We start from the raw sequence: 27,471 nt of genomic DNA on the forward strand, positions 1-27,471 counted from the left end.
CCTTAATTAAATCGCAGGCCATTCTTATTACTTTAAAACAGATTAATTGGTTCGGTCCCACACTCAAGTGTTGGTTTAAGTGGCGTGTGATAGGTTCACACGCCTGACTAATGACATTCAGGTAGCAGTAAACTGTCTTGTTACGAGGCAGTTTTTAAGTCATTTTATTTTATTTGAAGTTTTAAATAGTGAGTCGTGTTCTCGGTCAGGAGACGTTGAAATGGACGGAATTATCACCTCAATGTGACGGGGCTGGCGAAGGTTTATAAAAATAACAGATACAGACTTAGCAAGGAGCTGACTGACAAATAACACGTATATCCTGCGCTCAGAATACCCGAAACCAATGTGAGATACATTAATAACGCATTAAAATGCTGGAATATATTCATATCCATCCCTATACTGGTCCATTAAGTACATCTGCTTATAATGCAGCTCCTTCTGACACTCTGGTGGCCAGTAGGCAGCACTCAGTGACGTCTTACTATGCATGGACAGCAGGTGGTCAGCACTCGGTGTGTCCCTGTAACGTCTTACTATGCATGGACAGCAGGTGGTCAGCACTCGGTGTGTCCCTGTAACGTCTTACTATGCGTGGACAGCAGGTGGTCAGCACTCGGTGTGTCCCTGTAACGTCTTACTATGCATGGACAGCAGATGGTCAGCACTCGGTGTGTCCCTGTAACGTCTTACTATGCCTGGACAGCAGGTGGTCAGCACTCGGTGTGGCCTGTAACGTCTTACTATGCGTGGACAGCAGGTGGTCAGCACTCGGTGTGGCCTGTAACGTCTTACTATGCGTGGACAGCAGGTGGTCAGCACTCAGTGTGTCCCTGTAACGTCTTACTATGCGTGGACAGCAGGTGGTCAGCACTCAGTGTGTCCCTGTAACGTCTTACTATGCATGGACAGCAGGTGGTCAGCACTCGGTGTGTCCCTGTAACATCTTACTATGCGTGGACAGCAGGTGGTCAGCACTCGGTGTGGCCTGTAACGTCTTACTATGCATGGACAGCAGATGGTCAGCACTCGGTGTGTCCCTGTTACGTCTTACTATGCCTGGACAGCAGGTGGTCAGCACTCAGTGTGTCCCGGTACCGTCTTACTATGCGTGGACAGCAGGTGGTCAGCACTCGGTGTGTCCCTGTAACGTCTTACTATGCGTGGACAGCAGGTGGTCAGCACTCGGTGTGGCCTGTAATGTCTTACTATGCATGGACAGCAGGCAGGTGGTCAGCACTCAGTGTGGCCTATAATGTCTTACTATGCATGGACAGCAGGTGGTCAGCACTCGTTGTGTCCCTGTAACGTCTTACTATGCGTGGACAGCAGGTGGTAAGCACTTAGTGTGGCCTGTAACGTCTTACTATGCATGGACAGCAGGTGGTCAGCACTCGGTGTGGCCTGTAACGTCATACTATGCGTGGACAGCAGGTGGTCAGCACTCAGTGTGTCCCTGTAATGTCTTACTATGCGTGGACAGCAGGTGGTCAGCACTCAGTGTGTCCCTGTAACGTCTTACTATGCGTGGACGGCAGGTGGTCAGCACTCGGTGTGTCCCTGTAACGTCTTACTATGCGTGGACAGCAGGTGGTCAGCACTCAGTGTGTCCCTGTAATGTCTTACTATGCATGGACAGCAGGTGGTCAGCACTCGGTGTGTCCCTGTAACGTCTTACTATGCGTGGACGGCAGGTAGTCAGCACTCGGTGTGTCCCTGTAACGTCTTACTATGCGTGGACAGCAGGTGGTCAGCACTCGGTGTGTCCCTGTAACGTCTTACTATGCGTGGACAGCAGGTGGTCAGCACTCGGTGTGTCCCTGTAATGTCTTACTATGCGTGGACAGCAGGTGGTCAGCACTCAGTGTGGCCTGTAACGTCTTACTGTGCATGGACAGCAGGTGGTCAGCACTCGGTGTGTCCCTGTAACGTCTTACTATGCATGGACAGCAGGTGGTCAGCACTCGGTGTGTCCCTGTAACGTCTTACTATGCGTGGACAGCAGGTGGTCAGCACTCAGTGTGTCCCTGTAACGTCTTACTATGCGTGGACAGCAGGTGGTCAGCACTCGGTGTGTCCCTGTAACGTCTTACTATGCGTGGACAGCAGGTGGTCAGCACTCGGTGTGGCCTGTAACGTCTTACTATGCGTGGACAGCAGGTGGTCAGCACTCGGTGTGTCCTGTACCGTCTTACTATTCGTGGACAGCAGGTGGTCAGCACTCAGTGTGTCCCTGTAATGTCTTACTATGCATGGACAGCAGGTGGTCAGCACTCGGTGTGTCCCTGTAACGTCTTACTATGCGTGGACGGCAGGTGGTCAGCACTCGGTGTGTCCCTGTAACGTCTTACTATGCGTGGACGGCAGGTGGTCAGCACTCGGTGTGTCCCTGTAACGTCTTACTATGCGTGGACAGCAGGTGGTCAGCACTCGGTGTGTCCCTGTAATGTCTTACTATGCGTGGACAGCAGGTGGTCAGCACTCAGTGTGGCCTGTAACGTCTTACTGTGCATGGACAGCAGGTGGTCAGCACTCGGTGTGTCCCTGTAACGTCTTACTATGCATGGACAGCAGGTGGTCAGCACTCGGTGTGGCCTGTAACGTCTTACTATGCGTGGACAGCAGGTGGTCAGCACTCGGTGTGTCCTGTACCGTCTTACTATGCATGGACAGCAGGTGGTCAGCACTCGGTGTGTCCTGTACCGTCTTACTATGCATGGACAGCAGGTGGTCAGCACTCAGTGTGTCCCTGTAACGTCTTACTATTCGTGGACAGCAGGTGGTCAGCACTCAGTGTGTCCCTGTAACGTCTTACTATGCATGGACAGCAGGTGGTCAGCACTCGGTGTGTCCTGTACCGTCTTACTATGCATGGACAGCAGGTGGTCAGCACTCGGTGTGTCCCTGTAACGTCTTACTATGCATGGACAGCAGGTGGTCAGCACTCAGTGTGGCCTGTAACGTCTTACTATGCGTGGACAGCAGGTGGTCAGCACTCGGTGTGTCCTGTACCGTCTTACTATGCATGGACAGCAGGTGGTCAGCACTCAGTGTGGCCTGTTATGTCTTACTATGCGCGGACAGCAGGTGGTCAGCACTCAGTGTGTCCCTGTAATGTTCTATCTGTGAGAAGTAAGTGGTCAGTATTTTACAGTACTGATGTCAAAATCAATCTGTAATATATTATAATTATACACTAGTGATGTCAGCTATGGTATAATATATTATACAGTTGTGATGTCAGAATCAGATTGTAATACATTATAATTGTATAGTAGTGATGTCAGAGCCATACTGTAATACATTATAATTATAGCCCTACGCAGGTTACACAGGTAACGTTCTATATTAGTATGCCAGAATATATTATAATTGTACAGCAGCGATGCCAGAATCAGTCTGTAATACGTTATAATTATATAGCAGTGATGTCAGAATTAGACTGTAATACGTTATAATTATATAGTAGTGATGTCAGAACCATAATCTAATACGTTATAATGATACAGTAGTGATGTCACGATCAGACTGTAATATATTATAATTATACGGTAGTGATGTCAGAGCCATGCTGTAATATATTATAATTATATGGTAGTGATGTCAGAGCCATGCTGTAATATATTATAATTATATGGTAGTGATGTCAGAGCCATGCTGTAATATATTATAATTATATGGTAGTGATGTCAGAGCCATGCTGTAATATATTATAATTATATGGTAGTGATGTCAGAGCCATGCTGTAATATATTATAATTATACGGTAGTGATGTCAGAGCCATGCTGTAATATATTATAATTATACGGTAGTGATGTCAGAGCCATGCTGTAATATATTATAATTATACGGTAGTGATGTCAGAGCCATGCTGTAATATATTATAATTATACGGTAGTGATGTCAGAGCCATGCTGTAATATATTATAATTATATGGTAGTGATGTCAGAGCCATGCTGTAATATATTATAATTATACGGTAGTGATGTCAGAGCCATGCTGTAATATATTATAATTATATGGTAGTGATGTCAGAGCCATGCTGTAATATATTATAATTATATGGTAGTGATGTCAGAGCCATGCTGTAATATATTATAATTATATGGTAGTGATGTCAGAGCCATGCTGTAATATATTATAATTATATGGTAGTGATGTCAGAGCCATGCTGTAATATATTATAATTATATGGTAGTGATGTCAGAGCCATGCTGTAATATATTATAATTATATGGTAGTGATGTCAGAGCCATGCTGTAATATATTATAATTATATGGTAGTGATGTCAGAGCCATGCTGTAATATATTATAATTATACGGTAGTGATGTCACAGCCATGCTGTAATATATTATAATTATATGGTAGTGATGTCAGAGCCATGCTGTAATATATTATAATTATACGGTAGTGATGTCAGAGCCATGCTGTAATATATTATAATTATATGGTAGTGATGTCAGAGCCATGCTGTAATATATTATAATTATATGGTAGTGATGTCAGAGCCATGCTGTAATATATTATAATTATATGGTAGTGATGTCAGAGCCATGCTGTAATATATTATAATTATATGGTAGTGATGTCAGAGCCATGCTGTAATATATTATAATTATATGGTAGTGATGTCAGAGCCATGCTGTAATATATTATAATTATACGGTAGTGATGTCAGAGCCATGCTGTAATATATTATAATTATATGGCAGTGATGTCAGAGCCATGCTGTAATATATTATAATTATATGGTAGTGATGTCAGAGCCATGCTGTAATATATTATAATTATATGGCAGTGATGTCAGAGCCATGCTGTAATATATTATAATTATACGGTAGTGATGTCAGAGCCATGCTGTAATATATTATAATTATATGGCAGTGATGTCAGAGCCATGCTGTAATATATTATAATTATATAGTAGTGATGTCAGAGCCATGCTGTAATATATTATAATTATATGGCAGTGATGTCAGAGCCATGCTGTAATATATTATAATTATACGGTAGTGATGTCAGAGCCATGCTGTAATATATTATAATTATACGGTAGTGATGTCAGAGCCATGCTGTAATATATTATAATTATATGGTAGTGATGTCAGAGCCATGCTGTAATATATTATAATTATATGGCAGTGATGTCAGAGCCATGCTGTAATATATTATAATTATATGGTAGTGATGTCAGAGCCATGCTGTAATATATTATAATTATATAGTAGTGATGTCAGAGCCATGCTGTAATATATTATAATTATATGGCAGTGATGTCAGAGCCATGCTGTAATATATTATAATTATACGGTAGTGATGTCAGAGCCATGCTGTAATATATTATAATTATATGGTAGTGATGTCAGAGCCATGCTGTAATATATTATAATTATATGGTAGTGATGTCAGAGCCATGCTGTAATATATTATAATTATACGGTAGTGATGTCAGAGCCATGCTGTAATATATTATAATTATACGGTAGTGATGTCAGAGCCATGCTGTAATATATTATAATTATATGGTAGTGATGTCAGAGCCATGCTGTAATATATTATAATTATACGGTAGTGATGTCAGAGCCATGCTGTAATATATTATAATTATACGGTAGTGATGTCAGAGCCATGCTGTAATATATTATAATTATACGGTAGTGATGTCAGAGCCATGCTGTAATATATTATAATTATATGGTAGTGATGTCAGAGCCATGCTGTAATATATTATAATTATATGGTAGTGATGTCAGAGCCATGCTGTAATATATTATAATTATACGGTAGTGATGTCAGAGCCATGCTGTAATATATTATAATTATACGGTAGTGATGTCAGAGCCATGCTGTAATATATTATAATTATATGGCAGTGATGTCAGAGCCATGCTGTAATATATTATAATTATACGGTAGTGATGTCAGAGCCATGCTGTAATATATTATAATTATACGGTAGTGATGTCAGAGCCATGCTGTAATATATTATAATTATACGGTAGTGATGTCAGAGCCATGCTGTAATATATTATAATTATACGGTAGTGATGTCAGAGCCATGCTGTAATATATTATAATTATACGGTAGTGATGTCAGAGCCATGCTGTAATATATTATAATTATACGGTAGTGATGTCAGAGCCATGCTGTAATATATTATAATTATACGGTAGTGATGTCAGAGCCATGCTGTAATATATTATAATTATACGGTAGTGATGTCAGAGCCATGCTGTAATATATTATAATTATATGGCAGTGATGTCAGAGCCATGCTGTAATATATTATAATTATACGGTAGTGATGTCAGAGCCATGCTGTAATATATTATAATTATACGGTAGTGATGTCAGAGCCATGCTGTAATATATTATAATTATACGGTAGTGATGTCAGAGCCATGCTGTAATATATTATAATTATATGGTAGTGATGTCAGAGCCATGCTGTAATATATTATAATTATACGGTAGTGATGTCAGAGCCATGCTGTAATATATTATAATTATACGGTAGTGATGTCAGAGCCATGCTGTAATATATTATAATTATACGGTAGTGATGTCAGAGCCATGCTGTAATATATTATAATTATACGGTAGTGATGTCAGAGCCATGCTGTAATATATTATAATTATATGGTAGTGATGTCAGAGCCATGCTGTAATATATTATAATTATACGGTAGTGATGTCAGAGCCATGCTGTAATATATTATAATTATACGGTAGTGATGTCAGAGCCATGCTGTAATATATTATAATTATACGGTAGTGATGTCAGAGCCATGCTGTAATATATTATAATTATACGGTAGTGATGTCAGAGCCATGCTGTAATATATTATAATTATACGGTAGTGATGTCAGAGCCATGCTGTAATATATTATAATTATACGGTAGTGATGTCAGAGCCATGCTGTAATATATTATAATTATACGGTAGTGATGTCAGAGCCATGCTGTAATATATTATAATTATACGGTAGTGATGTCAGAGCCATGCTGTAATATATTATAATTATATGGTAGTGATGTCAGAGCCATGCTGTAATATATTATAATTATATGGTAGTGATGTCAGAGCCATGCTGTAATATATTATAATTATATGGTAGTGATGTCAGAGCCATGCTGTAATATATTATAATTATATGGTAGTGATGTCAGAGCCATGCTGTAATATATTATAATTATATGGTAGTGATGTCAGAGCCATGCTGTAATATATTATAATTATATGGTAGTGATGTCAGAGCCATGCTGTAATATATTATAATTATATGGTAGTGATGTCAGAGCCATGCTGTAATATATTATAATTATACGGTAGTGATGTCACAGCCATGCTGTAATATATTATAATTATATGGTAGTGATGTCAGAGCCATGCTGTAATATATTATAATTATACGGTAGTGATGTCAGAGCCATGCTGTAATATATTATAATTATATGGTAGTGATGTCAGAGCCATGCTGTAATATATTATAATTATATGGTAGTGATGTCAGAGCCATGCTGTAATATATTATAATTATATGGTAGTGATGTCAGAGCCATGCTGTAATATATTATAATTATATGGTAGTGATGTCAGAGCCATGCTGTAATATATTATAATTATATGGTAGTGATGTCAGAGCCATGCTGTAATATATTATAATTATACGGTAGTGATGTCAGAGCCATGCTGTAATATATTATAATTATATGGCAGTGATGTCAGAGCCATGCTGTAATATATTATAATTATATGGTAGTGATGTCAGAGCCATGCTGTAATATATTATAATTATATGGTAGTGATGTCAGAGCCATGCTGTAATATATTATAATTATATGGCAGTGATGTCAGAGCCATGCTGTAATATATTATAATTATATGGTAGTGATGTCAGAGCCATGCTGTAATATATTATAATTATATAGTAGTGATGTCAGAGCCATGCTGTAATATATTATAATTATATGGCAGTGATGTCAGAGCCATGCTGTAATATATTATAATTATACGGTAGTGATGTCAGAGCCATGCTGTAATATATTATAATTATATGGTAGTGATGTCAGAGCCATGCTGTAATATATTATAATTATATGGTAGTGATGTCAGAGCCATGCTGTAATATATTATAATTATACGGTAGTGATGTCAGAGCCATGCTGTAATATATTATAATTATACGGTAGTGATGTCAGAGCCATGCTGTAATATATTATAATTATATGGTAGTGATGTCAGAGCCATGCTGTAATATATTATAATTATACGGTAGTGATGTCAGAGCCATGCTGTAATATATTATAATTATACGGTAGTGATGTCAGAGCCATGCTGTAATATATTATAATTATACGGTAGTGATGTCAGAGCCATGCTGTAATATATTATAATTATATGGTAGTGATGTCAGAGCCATGCTGTAATATATTATAATTATATGGTAGTGATGTCAGAGCCATGCTGTAATATATTATAATTATACGGTAGTGATGTCAGAGCCATGCTGTAATATATTATAATTATACGGTAGTGATGTCAGAGCCATGCTGTAATATATTATAATTATATGGCAGTGATGTCAGAGCCATGCTGTAATATATTATAATTATACGGTAGTGATGTCAGAGCCATGCTGTAATATATTATAATTATACGGTAGTGATGTCAGAGCCATGCTGTAATATATTATAATTATACGGTAGTGATGTCAGAGCCATGCTGTAATATATTATAATTATACGGTAGTGATGTCAGAGCCATGCTGTAATATATTATAATTATACGGTAGTGATGTCAGAGCCATGCTGTAATATATTATAATTATATGGTAGTGATGTCAGAGCCATGCTGTAATATATTATAATTATATGGTAGTGATGTCAGAGCCATGCTGTAATATATTATAATTATATGGTAGTGATGTCAGAGCCATGCTGTAATATATTATAATTATATGGTAGTGATGTCAGAGCCATGCTGTAATATATTATAATTATATGGTAGTGATGTCAGAGCCATGCTGTAATATATTATAATTATATGGTAGTGATGTCAGAGCCATGCTGTAATATATTATAATTATATGGTAGTGATGTCAGAGCCATGCTGTAATATATTATAATTATACGGTAGTGATGTCAGAGCCATGCTGTAATATATTATAATTATATGGTAGTGATGTCAGAGCCATGCTGTAATATATTATAATTATATGGTAGTGATGTCAGAGCCATGCTGTAATATATTATAATTATATGGTAGTGATGTCAGAGCCATGCTGTAATATATTATAATTATACGGTAGTGATGTCAGAGCCATGCTGTAATATATTATAATTATATGGTAGTGATGTCAGAGCCATGCTGTAATATATTATAATTATACGGTAGTGATGTCAGAGCCATGCTGTAATATATTATAATTATATGGTAGTGATGTCAGAGCCATGCTGTAATATATTATAATTATACGGTAGTGATGTCAGAGCCATGCTGTAATATATTATAATTATATGGTAGTGATGTCAGAGCCATGCTGTAATATATTATAATTATATGGTAGTGATGTCAGAGCCATGCTGTAATATATTATAATTATATGGTAGTGATGTCAGAGCCATGCTGTAATATATTATAATTATATGGTAGTGATGTCAGAGCCATGCTGTAATATATTATAATTATATGGTAGTGATGTCAGAGCCATGCTGTAATATATTATAATTATATGGTAGTGATGTCAGAGCCATGCTGTAATATATTATAATTATACGGTAGTGATGTCAGAGCCATGCTGTAATATATTATAATTATATGGTAGTGATGTCAGAGCCATGCTGTAATATATTATAATTATATGGTAGTGATGTCAGAGCCATGCTGTAATATATTATAATTATATGGTAGTGATGTCAGAGCCATGCTGTAATATATTATAATTATACGGTAGTGATGTCAGAGCCATGCTGTAATATATTATAATTATATGGTAGTGATGTCAGAGCCATGCTGTAATATATTATAATTATACGGTAGTGATGTCAGAGCCATGCTGTAATATATTATAATTATATGGTAGTGATGTCAGAGCCATGCTGTAATATATTATAATTATACGGTAGTGATGTCAGAGCCATGCTGTAATATATTATAATTATATGGTAGTGATGTCAGAGCCATGCTGTAATATATTATAATTATACGGTAGTGATGTCAGAGCCATGCTGTAATATATTATAATTATATGGTAGTGATGTCAGAGCCATGCTGTAATATATTATAATTATATGGTAGTGATGTCAGAGCCATGCTGTAATATATTATAATTATACGGTAACCTAATTTTGACCTCAATTTAATGACCTTAGTAAATGATTTATCTAGAACAATTGCGCCCAGCTTTAATGGTGGCGTCTGTTTATTAAATCGAGGCCGTAGTGGGATGTGTACTGCGTTGCAGTTCTAGCGCAATATGCTGTTAGTTAGTGTATTCACCTGCTGTTACTGTCATTCTTGGTATTGTCCCCGGGTTTTACTGCTCGTTATTTCACAGCGAGCGGAGGCCCCTGCCGCAGTGTAAAGGGATTGTATGACATTATAAGTAATGCAGGTTTCGTAGCCTCGGGATAAAACATCACAATCCCTCTGACATTTCACCTGCCGCCTCCTGTCAGTTCTCGGCTGCCCACCCAGCGCAGACCCCGGCAGTAAAACACATCTTATCAGCCTTTCTGTACCCAGGCCACGCTGCTCAATGGGAGTTGGAGTCCTGCGGACAGTGCAATGCAGCCATTCTTACTATATCACTAATTATTTACTATTTGCATCGTTTTTTGTTTTTTTTAATTTGTAATTTTTGAAAAGAGGACAAACGCGACTAGCATATAATAAAACATAAAGTAGCAAACTGGCAAATATTCGTGTAGCCCGTGATCTTCGGTGCATTTTCCACCGACCTCCACGATTTTATTTAAAGAAGAGTAAGTGAGCGCAGAACGAAAAACAAAAAACACAGGAGAAAGGGGGAGAAGGTGGGGGGGAAAGTACCGCCACTCACATCCTGATCCTAACTCCCATTATTTACAGATTTTTTCCACGGATCCCATACGATATGATGTACGTTTTACTTTTTAAATCCGTTCGTACTATTTGCATTTTTAAAAGCTGTTCAAGGTATCAGTTAGTAATTCGATCTAGTCTACCTGTCATCGTTACTTATTAAAATAAGCGTAATGGCCACTCACATAATTCCTACTGAGTCCTGCACCAGTTATTTAAAACGCATCGCACAGATTTACGTACAGACAAAACGAAGCCAGATGCATTCTGGGAATCATAATATTAACAGCAGAGACTGACAGCTTTATTTACCAAAGTGCGGATTCAAAATTTAAGGCCAAAATAGCCGATTTGGAATCAAAGCTGCTTTAGAGAACCTTTCTAGGTCGGCTACTTTGACCTTACATTTGAAATGTACTTTGAATTCTCACTTTATTAAATAACCTGTGAAAGTGTAACCTTGAAATGTAAAATATATATTAATTAAATGAATAATTCACTATTAATAATTTTATTAGCAGTTATATCAGGCCATTCCATAGATATTTATAATGCAACACATTGTTTAGGTGTTATCCTAGACTCTCTGTTTCACTATAGAGAGATTTAATCAGATCGGGAGAATCGGAACACAGCACCAGTTCAGGATTAGGCTATTGATTGGTGATTCGCTTTCTGATTCACTTATCATATTCAGCATCCTGGAACGTAGAATGGCTCCGTCTGGGGCCATAAATCCATAAACGAGCAGCGATAGCGGTGTATCGGGAAACGCAGATTAACCAATTCATGTGAATCTATTTTATTATTCGTCCATCTGGTCAATCAGCTGTTATTGTGCAAGTAAATAATTTTACAAGAAAGGTCGTAGCAAGTCGTAATAAATCCAACAAAACGAGCGATAAAATCACAGGGTGAAGCCACCGTCACGCAGATTTATCGGATTATTTCAGTCTTGGAATAAAGATCCCAGCGAACGTACTGACGGTTTGCCTCCCTAGCTAACACATTGCATTTCTAGTTCTTCCTCATCTGATATAAACAATGTGTGACTATAATGATAGCGGTGTATGGAATACATTTAAATAAAGCTTGCTTGGTTTTTTTGAGGATTATTTGTGATTACTTGTAATAGTCACAGTTACCGCGGCGATGTAAGATAACGATACATGTCAAACGTCAATGCTGAGAGTGATGGGAATGTTTTATTTCAGCTGTAAATGTCGCGGTTGCTGATTATATTCATTATTTTATATAGATATATCTCCATTATTATATATTTAGTTTAATAAAACAAACACTGTGACATCTGAACTGCTTGTAAAAGAATTAAATGTTTCCTTGATCCTCTGCTGCAGTATTTCAGCACCGCATCTTTTAATAAAATGTTTTTGCAAATTTTTCTGTATCGAATTCGTAATCATTTAGATTTCCACGAGCTGGGCTGTCTAATATCATCTCACTCTCTCTCTGCAGAAGTCAAGCCGTGGCTGTCTAATATCCTCTCACTCTCTCTCTTTGCAGAAGTCAAGCCGTGGCTGTCTCATATCATCTCACTCTCTCTCTTTGCAGAAGTCAAGCCGTGGCTGTCTAATATCATCTCACTCTCTCTCTTTGCAGAAGTCAAGCCGTGGCTGTCTAATATCATCTCACTCTCTCTCTTTGCAGAAGTCAAGCCGTGGCTGTCTAATATCCTCTCACTCTCTTTCTTTGCAGAAGTCAAGCCGTGGCTGTCTCATATCATCTCACTCTCTCTCTTTGCAGAAGTCAAGCCGTGGCTGTCTAATTTCACCTATTCTGATGCCCGGGACTTTTCACAGTTAGCGCTCGATGTCGGCAGGAATCAGCTCATTGTGGGAGCCAGGTAATGAAACATAAACCGCCACGTGTATTAATGTATGGGTGATTAAATGGCAGTGATTCATTGTAACTAACATTGTAAGAAGAGAGCTGGCATACAATCAGATATTCTGCACAAAACACAAACTTCCAAAAGCTTCTCTGAAACAGATAATATGGAAAAAAATCTGGCTTTTCTACTGTCTCCTAAATTGAACGATTTGTTCTTGAGCTGGCCACGCAGCCGCCATCACTGCTCTGCGACTAATCCTTGTAATGGTGGGAAATGGCGCATTGCTAGCGAGATCTGAATATATTTGGTGTATCATACTTACTCATCACTAAATCACCCTGTACTGTTAATATGATGGTGAACAAAATGATCACCACAATAGACTGACCTTACACAACCCCTCGTCTTCAAACCAGTCTTAGAACTTATTTTACTTGTATAGGGTGTACGACGAGCCTGCGGTCTCATTACCTGAGATATAATTCCAGCCCACTAGGAACTGCTTTAAATAAATAAAATGCCTTCAATCCCGCCGCTGTACCGCCATGTCTGTTAAGCAATGGAAGTGCGGTACGTGGGTCAGTGGTGTATTTTGGATTTGTGCTGCCCTAGGCACGACTAAATTCGGGCACCCCCAAAATCTAAATTTGCCCCCGCAATTCGTGTCAAGGCCTCTTTTTTGACTGAGACACATGCCATCATTGATACATGCATTGATATACACTCACTGACAGATACACAGTCATTGGCACACACTGTTTAACCAACACACACTTTCACTGACAGACACACCCACTCACTGACAGGCACACACTCTCAGATACACATAAAATGCCATACACACACTCACAGGCACACCCATTCTCACTGAAAGACACACACTGACAGCTACACTTACTCACTCACAGTAAGGTGGACAGCCCAAGAACATGAGGCAAACAAGGCATTTGTCTGGGAGCTTGGGGTGGCGTTTTTTGGTGCCTCCTTCCCCCCCCGAAAGTGCCGCCCTAGGCAAATGCCTTGTTTGCCTTGTGGTAAATACATCCCTGACGTTGGTACGTTTGTGCAGAGCTGATTGCTTGGCATGGCATGTTGATGCCATGGATATTTCTCCCTGGCGGGTGCGGAAGCAGTTAATATTAAGCAGACTCCCAAGAGAAGTAGAACGAGCACTAATCACATAATCTTCAGATTGCTGAATCAGCTTAGCCGTCCTGTGATACTATGTCTGGATACCGCCGTACCAGCCTCGTACAGTCCCGAGTGTCTTTAAGCCTGTAAGCCCGGCTCACACTGGCATGATCACACAAAACATTTCCAGTGTGACGTTCCCAGTTTGTAACTGAATGTTTACCAAATTCCACAATGCCCAAGGTGTCTGATTAGATAATGTGACAGTCCTCAGAGCGCGTGGCAGGACCTGGTAATAAATCTTTCATGGTCGGGTGTAAACTTACCTGTGATTGGTATAAGGCGGGAGTATTTAGGAAATAAAATTATAATAAAGATAATCTTGGAAAAAAGAAGTGGGTCACTATGCAAAGCTCTGTTTGTATGTTTGTTTTATTCTATAATCCAGACAGAATCTTTCTACCTCTATTCTGTGATGATAGGGAGTACCTCACCCCAGTACAATATACATTATTATTGTTTTTGTGGGAGAATGCCACCCACCGCACACCCAGGACCCAAGAATTATTTACAGCAGGGTGTTAAAGATTTTCAATCCACTCCTGGGGAGGTTTTAGGTGCATTGTATCACCCTCTGTGGTGAAGAATTCAATACCGAATCTCACCCATCTCTGCCATAGGCACCGATCTCCGAATCTCACCCATCTCTGCCATAGGCACCGATCTCCGAATCTCACCCATCTCTGCTATACTCACCGATATCCAAATCTCACCCATCTCTGCTATACTCACCGATTTCCGAATCTCCCCCATCTCTGCTATACTCACCGATTTCCGAATCTCACCCATCTCTGCTATACTCACCGATCTCTGAATCTCATCCATATCTGCTATACTCCCCGATCTCCAAATCTCATCCATCTCTGCTATACTCACCGATCTCCGAATCTCCCCCATCTTTGCTATACTCACCGATCTCCGAATCTCACCCATCTTTGCTATACTCACGATCTCCGAATCTCACCCATCTTTGCTATACTCACCGATCTCCGAATCTCACCCATATCTGCTATACGCACCGATCTCCGAATCTCATCCGTATCTGCCATACTCACCGATCTCCGAATCTCACCCATCTCTGCTATACTCACCGATCTCCGAATCTCCCCCATCTTTGCTATACTCACGATCTCCGAATCTCACCCATCTTTGCTATACTCACGATCTCCGAATCTCACCCATCTTTGCTATACTCACGATCTCCGAATCTCACCCATCTTTGCTATACGCACCGATCTCCGAATCTCACCCATCTCTGCTATACTCACCTGTCTCTGAATCTCACCCATCTCTGCTTTACTCACCGATCTCCGAATCTCACCATCTCTGCCATACTCACCGATCTCCAAATCTCACCCATCTCTGCCATACTCACTGATCTCCGAATCTCACCCATATCTGCCATACTCACCGATCTCCGAATCTCACCCATCTCTGCCATACTCACCCATCTCTGAATCTCACCCATCTCTGCTATACTCACCTGTCTCTGAATTTCACCCATCTCTGCTATATTCACCGACCTCTGAATCTCACCCATCTCTGCTATACTCACCAATCTCCAAATCTCACCCATCTCTGCCATACTCACCCATCTCTGAATCTCACCCATCTTTGCTATACTCACCGATCTCTGAATCTCACCCATCTCTGCTATACTCACCGATCTCCGAATCTCACCATCTCTGCCATACTCGCCGATCTCCGAATCTCACCCATCTCTGCCATACTCACCGATCTCCAAATCTCACCCATCTCTGCTATACTTACCGATCTCCGAATCTCACCATCTCTGCTATACTCACCGATCTCTGAATCTCACCCATCTCTGCCATACTCACCGATCTCCAAATCTCACCCATCTCTGCTATACTCACCGATCTCCAAATCTCACCCATCTCTGCTATACTCACCGATCTCTGAATCTCACCCATCTCTGCCATACTCACCGATCTCCAAATCTCACCCATCTCTGCTATACTCACCGATCTCCGAATCTCACCATCTCTGCTATACTCACCGATCTCTGAATCTCACCCATCTCTGCCATACTCACCGATCTCCAAATCCCACAATCTCTGCTATACTCACCGATCTCCCAATCTCACCCATATCTGCTATACTCTCTGATCTCCGAATCTCACCCATCTCTGCCATACTCACCGATCTCCGAATCTCACCCATCTCTGCCATACTCACCGATCTCCAAATCCCACAATCTCTGCTATACTCACCGATCTCCCAATCTCACCCATATCTGCTATACTCTCCGATCTCCGTATCTCACCCATCTCTGCCATAATCACCGATCTCCCAATCTCATCCGTATCTGCTATACGCACCGATCTCCCAATCTCACCCATATCTGCTATACTCTCCGATCTCCAAATATCACCCATCTCTGCCATACTCACCGATCTCCGAATCTCACCCATCTCTGCTATACTCACCGATCTCCGAATCTCACCCATCTCTGTCATACTCACCGATCTCCGAATCTCACCCATCTCTGCCATACTCACCTATCTCTGAATCTCGCCCATCTCTGCTATACTCGCCTGTCTCTGAATCTCGCCCATCTCTGCTATACTCACCTATCTCCAAATCTCACCCATCTCTGCCATACTGGAAAACGTCCCGCCATGTCAGGGAGTACGATCTGCCCCACTAATAAAACTTCTCACAGAGAGAGCGGTGCAGAAGTACATTATATTAATACAGATCCTGTCCCCTGCCGGGAGAATGGTAGACGTTGGGCAGTTATTGTCCTGTTTAACCATATGATATGTCAGCCATTAGTAACCAATTTAACATCATGAAACATTTCCCCACTCAACTCTCTATACATAGTACTGTCTTTATTATTATATTAGTATTGGTATTATTAATATTCCAATATTAGTATTATTATATTAGTGTTGGTATTGATATTCGTATTGAGTATTGATATTAGTATTATCATTTTTGTATTATAAATATTTTAGTATTGATATCAATATTGGTATTATTTTAGTATTGGTGTTTATATTAGTATTATTATTTTAATATTAGTATTATTTTAGTATTGGTATTAATATTAGTATTATCATTTTAATATTAGTATTATTTTAGTATTGGTGTTTATATTAGTAGTATTATTTTAATATTAGTATTATTTTAGTATTGGTATTTATATTAGTATTATTATTTTAATATTAGTATTATTTTAGTATTGGTATTAATATTAGTATTATTATTTTAATATTAGTATTATTTTAGTATTGGTGTTTATATTAGTATTATCATTTTAATATTAGTATTATTTTAGTATTGGTATTAATATTAGTATTATCATTTTAATATTAGTATTATTTTAGTATTGGTGTTTATATTAGTAGTATTATTTTAATATTAGTATTATTTTAGTATTGGTATTAATATTAGTATTATCATTTTAATATTAGTATTATTTTAGTATTGGTATTAATATTAGTATTATCATTTTAATATTAGTATTATTTTAGTATTGGTGTTTATATTAGTATTATCATTTTAATATTAGTATTATTTTAGTATTGGTATTAATATTAGTATTATCATTTTAATATTAGTATTATTTTAGTATTGGTGTTTATATTAGTAGTATTATTTTAATATTAGTATTATTTTAGTATTGGTATTAATATTAGTATTATCATTTTAATATTAGTATTATTTTAGTATTGGTATTATCATTTTAATATTAGTATTATTTTAGTATTGGTGTTTATATTAGTATTATCATTTTAATATTAGTATTATTTTAGTATTGGTATTAATATTAGTATTATCATTTTAATATTAGTATTATTTTAGTATTGGTGTTTATATTAGTAGTATTATTTTAATATTAGTATTATTTTAGTATTGGTATTAATATTAGTATTATCATTTTAATATTAGTATTATTTTAGTATTGGTATTATCATTTTAATATTAGTATTATTTTAGTATTGGTGTTTATATTAGTATTATCATTTTAATATTAGTATTATTTTAGTATTGGTATTAATATTAGTATTATCATTTTAATATTAGTATTATTTTAGTATTGGTGTTTATATTAGTATTATCATTTTAATATTAGTATTATTTTAGTATTGGTGTTTATATTAGTAGTATTATTTTAATATTAGTATTATTTTAGTATTGGTATTAATATTAGTATTATCATTTTAATATTAGTATTATTTTAGTATTGGTATTATCATTTTAATATTAGTATTATTTTAGTATTGGTGTTTATATTAGTATTATCATTTTAATATTAGTATTATTTTAGTATTGGTGTTTATATTAGTATTATCATTTTAATATTAGTATTATTTTAGTATTGGTGTTTATATTAGTATTATTATTTTAATATTAGTATTATTTTAGTATTGGTATTTATATTAGTATTATTATTTTAATATTAGTATTATTTTAGTATTGGTATTTATATTAGTAGTATTATTTTAATATTAGTATTACTATTATTACATTAGCATTATCATTGGTATTATCTTAGTATTGGTATGTATATTAGTATTATTATTTTAATATTAGTATTATTTTAGTATTGGTGTTTATATTAGTAGTATTATTTTAATATTAGTATTATTTTAGTATTGGTATTTATATTAGTATTATTATTTTAATATTAGTATTATTTTAGTATTGGTATTTATATTAGTATTATTATTTTAATATTAGTATTATTTTAGTATTGGTGTTTATATTAGTATTATTATTCTAATATTAGTATTATTTTATTATTGGTATTTATATTAGTATTATTATTTTAATATTAGTATTATTTTAGTATTGGTATTTATATTAGTATTATTATTTTAATATTAGTATTATTTTAGTATTGGTGTTTATATTAGTATTATTATTCTAATATTAGTATTATTTTAGTATTGGTATTTATATTAGTATTATTATTTTAATATTAGTATTATTTTAGTATTGGTATTTATATTAGTATTATTATTTTAATATTAGTATTATTTTAGTATTGGTATTTATATTAGTATTATTATTTTAATATTAGTATTATTTTAGTATTGGTGTTTATATTAGTATTATTATTCTAATATTAGTATTATTTTAGTATTGGTGTTTATATTAGTATTATTATTCTAATATTAGTATTATTTTAGTATTGGTATTTATATTAGTATTATTATTTTAATATTAGTATTATTTTAGTATTGGTATTTATATTAGTATTATTATTTTAATATTAGTATTATTTTAGTATTGGTGTTTATATTAGTATTATTATTTTAATATTAGTATTATTTTAGTATTGGTATTTATATTAGTATTATTATTTTAATATTAGTATTATTTTAGTATTGGTATTTATATTAGTATTATTATTTTAATATTAGTATTATTTTAGTATTGGTATTTATATTAGTATTATTATTTTAATATTAGTATTATTTTAGTATTGGTATTTATATTAGTATTATTATTTTAATATTAGTATTATTTTAGTATTGGTGTTTATATTAGTATTATTATTTTAATATTAGTATTATTTTAGTATTGGTGTTTATATTAGTATTATTATTTTAATATTAGTATTATTTTAGTATTGGTGTTTATATTAGTATTATTATTTTAATATTAGTATTATTTTAGTATTGGTATTTATATTAGTATTATTATTTTAATATTAGTATTATTTTAGTATTGGTATTTATATTAGTATTATTATTTTAATATTAGTATTATTTTAGTATTGGTATTTATATTAGTATTATTATTTTAATATTAGTATTACTATTATTACATTAGCATTATCATTGGTATTATCTTAGTATTGGTATGTATATTAGTAGTATTAATTTAATATTGGTATTATTTAAGTATTGGTGTTTATATTAGTAGCATTACTTTAATATTGGTATTAATATTAGTATTACTATTATTACATTAGCATTATCATTGGTATTAATGATCAGCCTCCTCTTTTTTCGTTCGTTTTTCAGGAACTACCTCTTCAGACTCAGTCTGTTCAACGTCTCTCTTATCCAGGTAAGTAAATAATTATCTGTTACATTCCCTGCATTGAGAGACAGAAAAGGCTAGTTTGTAGCATATTACGAGTGCACCAAATATTCAGTTATTCTATAAATTTCTAAATATATCTCTCCTGCTCCCATATGTGTCATTCTGGCTCCCAAGTATGCCTCGAAGGCTCCTTTATATATCAGTGTGGCTGCTAAAGATAGTGCCCCCTGTCTCCAGCCAGTGGAGAGTTATAAAAATCAATAGATCTATGTGGTTAATGTGGCATTGCCTGTGGAACTGGTCCAGTGGTTCAGTTTGCCCACCATGTATGACACCCAAATAACCAGCCTGGCTCCATGTAGACGGATCATTACAAGGTTGGAATAGCCAAACGTGGCCATGGCTAGCCAGCTCCAGATGTGCTAATTCACGGTTTGACAGGTTTTACGGTGAGCAGAATTCTGCTGGGACTTTTCTATTTTTCAATTTGGTGGGAACTCGATATAAAATCAATCTGAATTCTGACAATTTTAGAGTTTGGTTGACAGTCCGACAATATTTGCTGCAGCGTTGGCCGTTTTCGTGATTAGCTAAATTATAGCTATGAGATTTTATTCTGGATAACATACAATCCGTATTGACTAGTTCTCTGGGAGAATATTTATTTATTTATTATTTATTTATAAAATATTTTACCAGGAAAGATACATGGTTTTCAAGTATGTCCTGGGGCCACAAACACTGCATTGATACATTAGGGTACAATAAAAGACAGAAACAATATTAATACACAATATATACAAAATGTAACATAGAACAGGTAGGAAATATATAATCAACCAGGACAGGTGCATTCTGTTTTGAGGTATGTAGAGAGGGATCTCTTAAAGGACTTTAGGCTTAGGGAAGATTTTAAATTGTGCGGGAGGCCGTTCCATAATGGCGGCTCTCTGTAGGAGAAGGAGGATATACCGTCAAACTAACGATATAAAGAGGTAAAACTTAGATATATGTCTGTAGTGTTACCATAACAATTAGTTACCAAATCTATATATATATATATATTAAATACATATAAAGGGTTAAGTCATATAGGCCTTAAACTATCAGAATGGAACGGCTTTCTTTTTCTGTATTTGAATGGGGTGCACAGTAAAAATATTTGTATACGCTGGGAAAACTAGAATCGTTTAACCTCTTGGACTTTCATAGTGTATTTCTATTTCTAACTGTGTGCATGCACAAAACGTACAATTTCCTAGACAATCCCAACTTGATATCCAGGCATTTCAAATCTATGCCGTTTCTTTGCTAAACAGTGATTACAAATGCATAAAGGCTGACTTGCAAAAACGTATTCCAAATTAGACAAATCAGACAGTTTTGTCCTCTGTTTTTGAAGTCGGGTTTCTGATTACTGCACTGTTTGGGGAATACATTCTGTAACATGGAAGCGTTTTGGTTGGCTTTCAAGACAGGATCATTACGCCGAGGGTAACTATAGCAGCAGATATTGTTAGATTTACAATTAATAAAAAATCAATCCACTGTCAAGATTTAACTCATTGAGTGCTGCCCTCCAAGTGTCCCAGTCATTGTCCTGTGATGACCCAGGCACAAGGGAGAGCGGCTTACAATGAGTTAAATTCTGCCCGCGTCCCTCACTTTTCAGCCTCTGTGCTGTGATTATATCGAGTGTCTGCTCCCAGATAATCCTCTCCGGCTGCACTAGCACCGAGGCCATGAAGAATGCGTGATAGTCTGTGCGATTATTGTTCCAGAGAAGATTATCGGTAGCCGAAACGCATTCCAATAGTATGTGCCGCAGGTGGTTCCTTTTACAGGGCTGCATGGTGGTGGGGACTACAGATTCTCTGCTGATTTTATTATTGATTCTTTGTAATAATTATTTTACAAAACTAAGAAATATCCGCTGACCATGGTCAATGGCTGACTGCGCTGTACGTAGCGTGGATTTTATAAAATTGGCGGTCTGATTGTAAAACGTTGTAATGGATTATACGAGTGCTTTGTGATAAATATTATTAAGTGAACTGTTAGAGAAAGAACTTTGTGAAAAGCTGTTTGAGATGAATATCGCTGTAAAGGGTGCACTCAGATTATTATCACTATAATGGCGCTTTGAGATAATTATCGCCATGACGCACACAGGACGGGCGGCTTGATGTACTAGAAGGATCGGTGGGCAATGGGCTGATTTGCCCAAGAAAGGGGCTGGCCTGGCCATACAGTGGGAGGATCCACCTAGAAAGGGGGAATGTCAGCCTGCCGCATACGTACACCGGACTAACTTACCGCCTGTCTGACTGGTCCCATTCAGGGCAGACTATGTGCTAATATTCTTAGTGCCATGAGGTTACTCAGGGCAGCACGAGCGCACAGGTATTGGGGACAAACCCAGGTCAGCTCAGCACAACCTGGAACTTGCGATGGTCCTGTCGGATCCAGGAGGGTTTGCTTGGGATAGTTTTTAATATAAATATCACCATTAATGGGCACTTTGCAATAAATATTGTGAAAATTGTGGCACATTGAGATAAATGTCACGCGATGAGGCCATTGATATAAATATCTCTATAAAGGTGTTTGTTGATAAATATCACCGTGCTGAGAATGGGGAGATAAACATCGTTCTGTCTAGTTTAGGAAAGCCTCTATCTGATGGTGAAATTCCTTCCCACAATCCATCCCTTGCTCCAGTCCAGACACGTACAGAGGGCAGGGGAGGAATTTGGACACAGAGGAACAAGGTAAGTATGTGGTCAGCTTGAGACATTTTCCTGCACATCTCACGGCCCTTTACCTACAGATGTACGTTCCTTGGTGTAGAGCAAAGCATGACAGGGCTGGAGGTAGGATAGCCAGATCACCGTTATACTGCAGGACACAGAATATTAATCTCCGCAGGGTTGGAAAGTGCTGCCCATCAGTGTGCGTATATTATATAATCACATGTATTCTGGGGGGAATTATAATCCTGAACATTCTCTTAGAATTAAGCCACAATTTATTAATACATTTCTTACCAAAAGCATTTGAATCCTACATACAACATTTCCAAGCCCTGCGCCCCAGCCTGCTGAGTGTATATTAGCGTTACCTAATCTACACTAGGTGGGGGGATACTAGTTATCTAATCTACACTAGGTGGGGGGATACTAGTTACCTAATCTACACTAGGTGGGGGCTACTAGTTACCTAATCTACACTAGGTGGGGGGATACTAGTTACCTAATCTACACTAGGTGGGGGGTTACTAGCTACCAATCTACACTAGGTGGGGGGATACTAGTTACCTAATCTACACTAGGTGGGGGGTTACTAGCTACCAATCTACACTAGGTGGGGGGATACTAGTTACCTAATCTACACTAGGTGGGGGCTACTAGTTACCTAATCTACACTAGGAGGGGGGTTACTAGTTACCTAATCTACACTAGGTGTACCTAATCTACCCTAAGTGGGGGGATACCAGTTACCTAATCTACACTATCTACTACCCTTTCTATATCACTGTTACTTCTCCCACTGGAAGGCTATTCCAGGTATCTACTACCCTTTCTATATCAGTGTTACTGCTCCCACTGGAAGGTTATTTCAGGTATCTACTTCCATTTCTATATCACTGTTACTGCTCCCACTGGAATGCTAATCTAGGTATCTACTACACTTTCTATATCACTGTTACTGCTCCCACTGGAAGGCTATTCCAGGTATCTACTACCCTTTCTATATTACTGTTACTGCTTCCACTTGAAGGCTAATTCAGGTTTCTACTACCCTTTCTATATCACTGTTACTGCTTCCACTGGAAGGCTATTCCAGGTATCTACTACCCTTTCTATATCACTGTTACTGCTCCCACTGGAAGGCTATTCCAGGTATCTACTACCCTTTCTATATCACTGTTACTGCTCCCACTGGAAGGTTATTTCAGGTATCTACTTCCATTTCTATATCACTGTTACTGCTTCCACTGGAAGGCTATTCCAGGTATCTACTACCCTTTCTATATCACTGTTACTGCTCCCACTGGAAGGCTATTCCAGGTATCTACTACCCTTTCTATATCAATGTTACTGCTCCCACTGGAAGGCTATTCCAGGTATCTACTACCCTTTCTATATCACTGATACTGCTCCCACTGGAAGGCTATTCCAGGTATCTACTACCCTTTTTATATCGCTGTTACTGCTCCCACTGGAAGGCTGTTCTAGGTATTATTATTATTATTATTTATAAAGCGCCAACAAGTTCCGTAGTGCTGTACGATGGGTGGACTAACAGACACGTATTTGTAACCAGGCGAGTTGGACGCACAGGAACAGAGGGATTGAGGGCCTGCTCAGTGAGTTTACATGTTAGAGGGAGTGGGGTATAGTGACACAGTAACAGAGGGATTGAGGGCCCTGCTCAGTGAGTTTACATGTTCGAGAGAGTGGGGTATAGTGACACAGTAACAGAGGGATTGAGGGCCCTGCTCAGTGAGTTTACATGTTAGAGGGAGTGGGGTATAGTGACACAGTAACAGAGGGATTGAGTGCCTGCTCAGTGAGTTTACATGTTCGAGAGAGTGGGGTATAGTGACACAGTAACAGATGGATTGAGGGCCTGCTCAGTGAGTTTACATGTAAGAGGGAGTGGGGTATAGTGACACAGTAACAGAGGGGTTGAGGGCCCTGCTCAGTGAGGTTACATGTTAGAGGGAGTGGGGTATAGTGACACAGTAACATAGAGATTGAGGGCCTGCTCAGTGAGTTTACATGCTAGAGGGAGTGGGGTATAATGACACAGTAACAGAGGGATTGAGGGCCTGCTCAGTGAGTTTACATGTTAGAGGGAGTGGGGTATAGTGACAGTAACAGAGGGATTGAGGGCCTGCTCAGTGAGTTTACATGCTAGAGGGAGTGGGGTATAGTGACACAGTAACATAGGGATTGAGGGCCTGCTCAGTGAGTTTACATGCTAGAGGGAGTGGGGTATAGTGACACAGTAACAGAGGGATTGAGGGCCTGCTCAGTGAGTTTACATGCTAGATGGAGTAGGGTATAGTGACACAGTAACAGAGGGATTGAGGGCCCTGCTCAGTGAGTTTACATGTTAGAGGGAGTGGGGTATAGTGACACAGTAACAGAGGGATTGAGGGCCTGCTCAATGAGTTTACATGTTAGAGGGAGTGGGGTATAGTGACACAATAACAGAGGGATTGATGGCCTGCTCAGTGAGTTTACATGCTAGAGGGAGTGGGGTATAGTGACACAGTAACAGAGGGATTGAGGGCCTGCTCAGTGAGTTTACATGTTAGAGGGAGTGGAGTATAGTGACAGTAACAGAGGGATTGAGGGCCCTGCTCAGTGAGTTTACATGTTAGAGGGAGTGGGGTATAGTGACACAGTAACAGAGGGATTGAGGGCCCTGCTCAGTGAGTTTACATGTTAGAGGGAGTGAGGTATAGTGACACAGTAACAGAGGGATTGAGGGCCCTGCTCAGTGAGTTTACATGTTAGAGGGAGTGGGGTATAGTGACAGTAACAGAGGGATTGAGGGCCCTGCTCAGTGAGTTTACATGCTAGAGGGAGTGGGGTATAGTGACACAGTAACAGAGGGATTGAGGGCCCTGCTCAGTGAGTTTACATGTTAGAGGGAGTGGGGTATAGTGACACAGTAACAGAGGGATTGAGGGCCCTGCTCAGTGAGTTTACATGTTAGAGGGAGTGGGGTATAGTGACACAGTAACAGAGGGATTGGGGGTCCTGCTCAGTGAGTTTACATGTTAGAGGGAGTGGGATATAGTGACACAGTAACAGAGGGATTGAGGGCCTGCTCAGTGAGTTTACATGTTAGAGGGAGTGGGGTATAGTGACAGTAACAGAGGGATTGAGGGCCTGCTCAGTGAGTTTACATGTTAGAGGGAGTGGGGTATAGTGACCCAGTAACAGAGGGATTGAGGGCCCTGCTCAGTGAGTTTACATGTTAGAGGGAGTGGGGTTACTAGGATAGTGTTTATTGAGGGCTTAGTGTTTTGTTTTGATGACAGTTTCAGGAGAGGAATCAGGGTGCGGGGAGGGAAAGCTGTTCACAGTTTAATTGATATACTTTCCTGAAGAAGTAAGTTTTCAAAGATTTTTTGAAGGAGTGGAGATTGGGTGAAAGTCTTACAGAGAAGGGAAGTTTGTTCTATAGGAACGGTGCAGCCCTAGAGAAGTCTTTAAGGTGAGCATCAGAGGTAGGAGTATGAACAGAGGTTAGACGTATGTCTCCGGCAGAGCGTAGGGGCCTAGATGGGACATATTTGTGTATTAGTGAGGATAAGTACGTCGGAGCAGCATTGTGTAGAGATTTGTAGGCAAGTATCAGGATCTTAAATTGAGTCCTATATCTAACTGGAAGCCAGTGTAGGGACTGACATTGGGAGGCGTGGGAGGTGCGGGCGGACAGGAAGATGAGCCTCACTGCCGCATTCATTATAGACGGTAATGGGGCAAGTTGGGAACAAGTAAGACCACTGAGAAGCGGTTTACAGTAGTCCAGGCGAGAGAGGACAGCAGCATGGACAACCACCTTTGCCGTATCAGGCGTTAAAGGGAAACTCCAGTGCCAGGAAAACGATCCGTGGGAGAGGGTCCCTCTCCCTCCCACACCCCAATCCCCGGTTACTGAAGGGGTGAAAACCCCTTCAGTGACTTATCTGAGGCAGCGGCGATGTCCCTCGTCGCTGTCTCCGCCTCCGCGACCCTCCTCCTCTTCATTGCGTCGGCCGGTGGGCGGGACTGATCTCGCCCACCGGCCGAGGGGACCTAATGCGCATGCGCGGCAATGCCGCGCATGCGCATTACGTCTCCCCATAGGAAAGCATTGAAAAATCATTTCAATGCTTTCCTATGGGGTTTTGAGCGACGCTGGAGGTCCTCACACAGCGTGAGGACATCCAGCGACGCTCTAGCACAGGTTTCCTTCCAGGAACCCAGGAAGTGACCTCTAGTGGCTGTCTAATAGACAGCCACTAGAGGTGGAGTTAACCCTGCAATGTAATTATTGCAGTTTATAAAAAACTGCAATAATTACACTTGCAGGGTTAAGAGTAGTGGGAGTTGGCACCCAGACCACTCCAATGGGCAGAAGTGGTCTGGGTGCCTAGAGTGTCCCTTAAAATAGGGTCGGATGTGCGCAATATTTTTGAGATGGAAGCAACAGGATTTGGCGATTGATTGGACATAAGGGGTGAAGGAGAGGTCGGAGTCAAAGAGAGCACCTAGGCAGCGAGCCTTGGAGGTAGAGCGGATGGTAGCGCCATTGACTTGAAAGG

General features: G+C 38.3%; 1 protein-coding gene across 2 annotated transcripts in view; it reads left to right on the top strand.

Moving 5' to 3' along the window:
• SEMA5B (semaphorin 5B) overlaps window positions 1–27,471 on the top strand; it is a 323,405-nt gene that overhangs the window by 166,393 nt on the left and 129,541 nt on the right. For both annotated transcript variants that reach the window (XM_063429186.1, XM_063429187.1), the window contains 2 exons: window positions 12,839–12,938; window positions 20,123–20,168. In XM_063429186.1, coding sequence (XP_063285256.1) covers window positions 12,839–12,938; window positions 20,123–20,168 — 146 coding nt within the window. The remainder of the gene's footprint in view (window positions 1–12,838; window positions 12,939–20,122; window positions 20,169–27,471) is intronic.

The sequence above is a fragment of the Pelobates fuscus genome, chromosome 8 (assembly GCF_036172605.1).
Source record: "Pelobates fuscus isolate aPelFus1 chromosome 8, aPelFus1.pri, whole genome shotgun sequence".
NCBI lineage: Eukaryota > Metazoa > Chordata > Amphibia > Anura > Pelobatidae > Pelobates > Pelobates fuscus.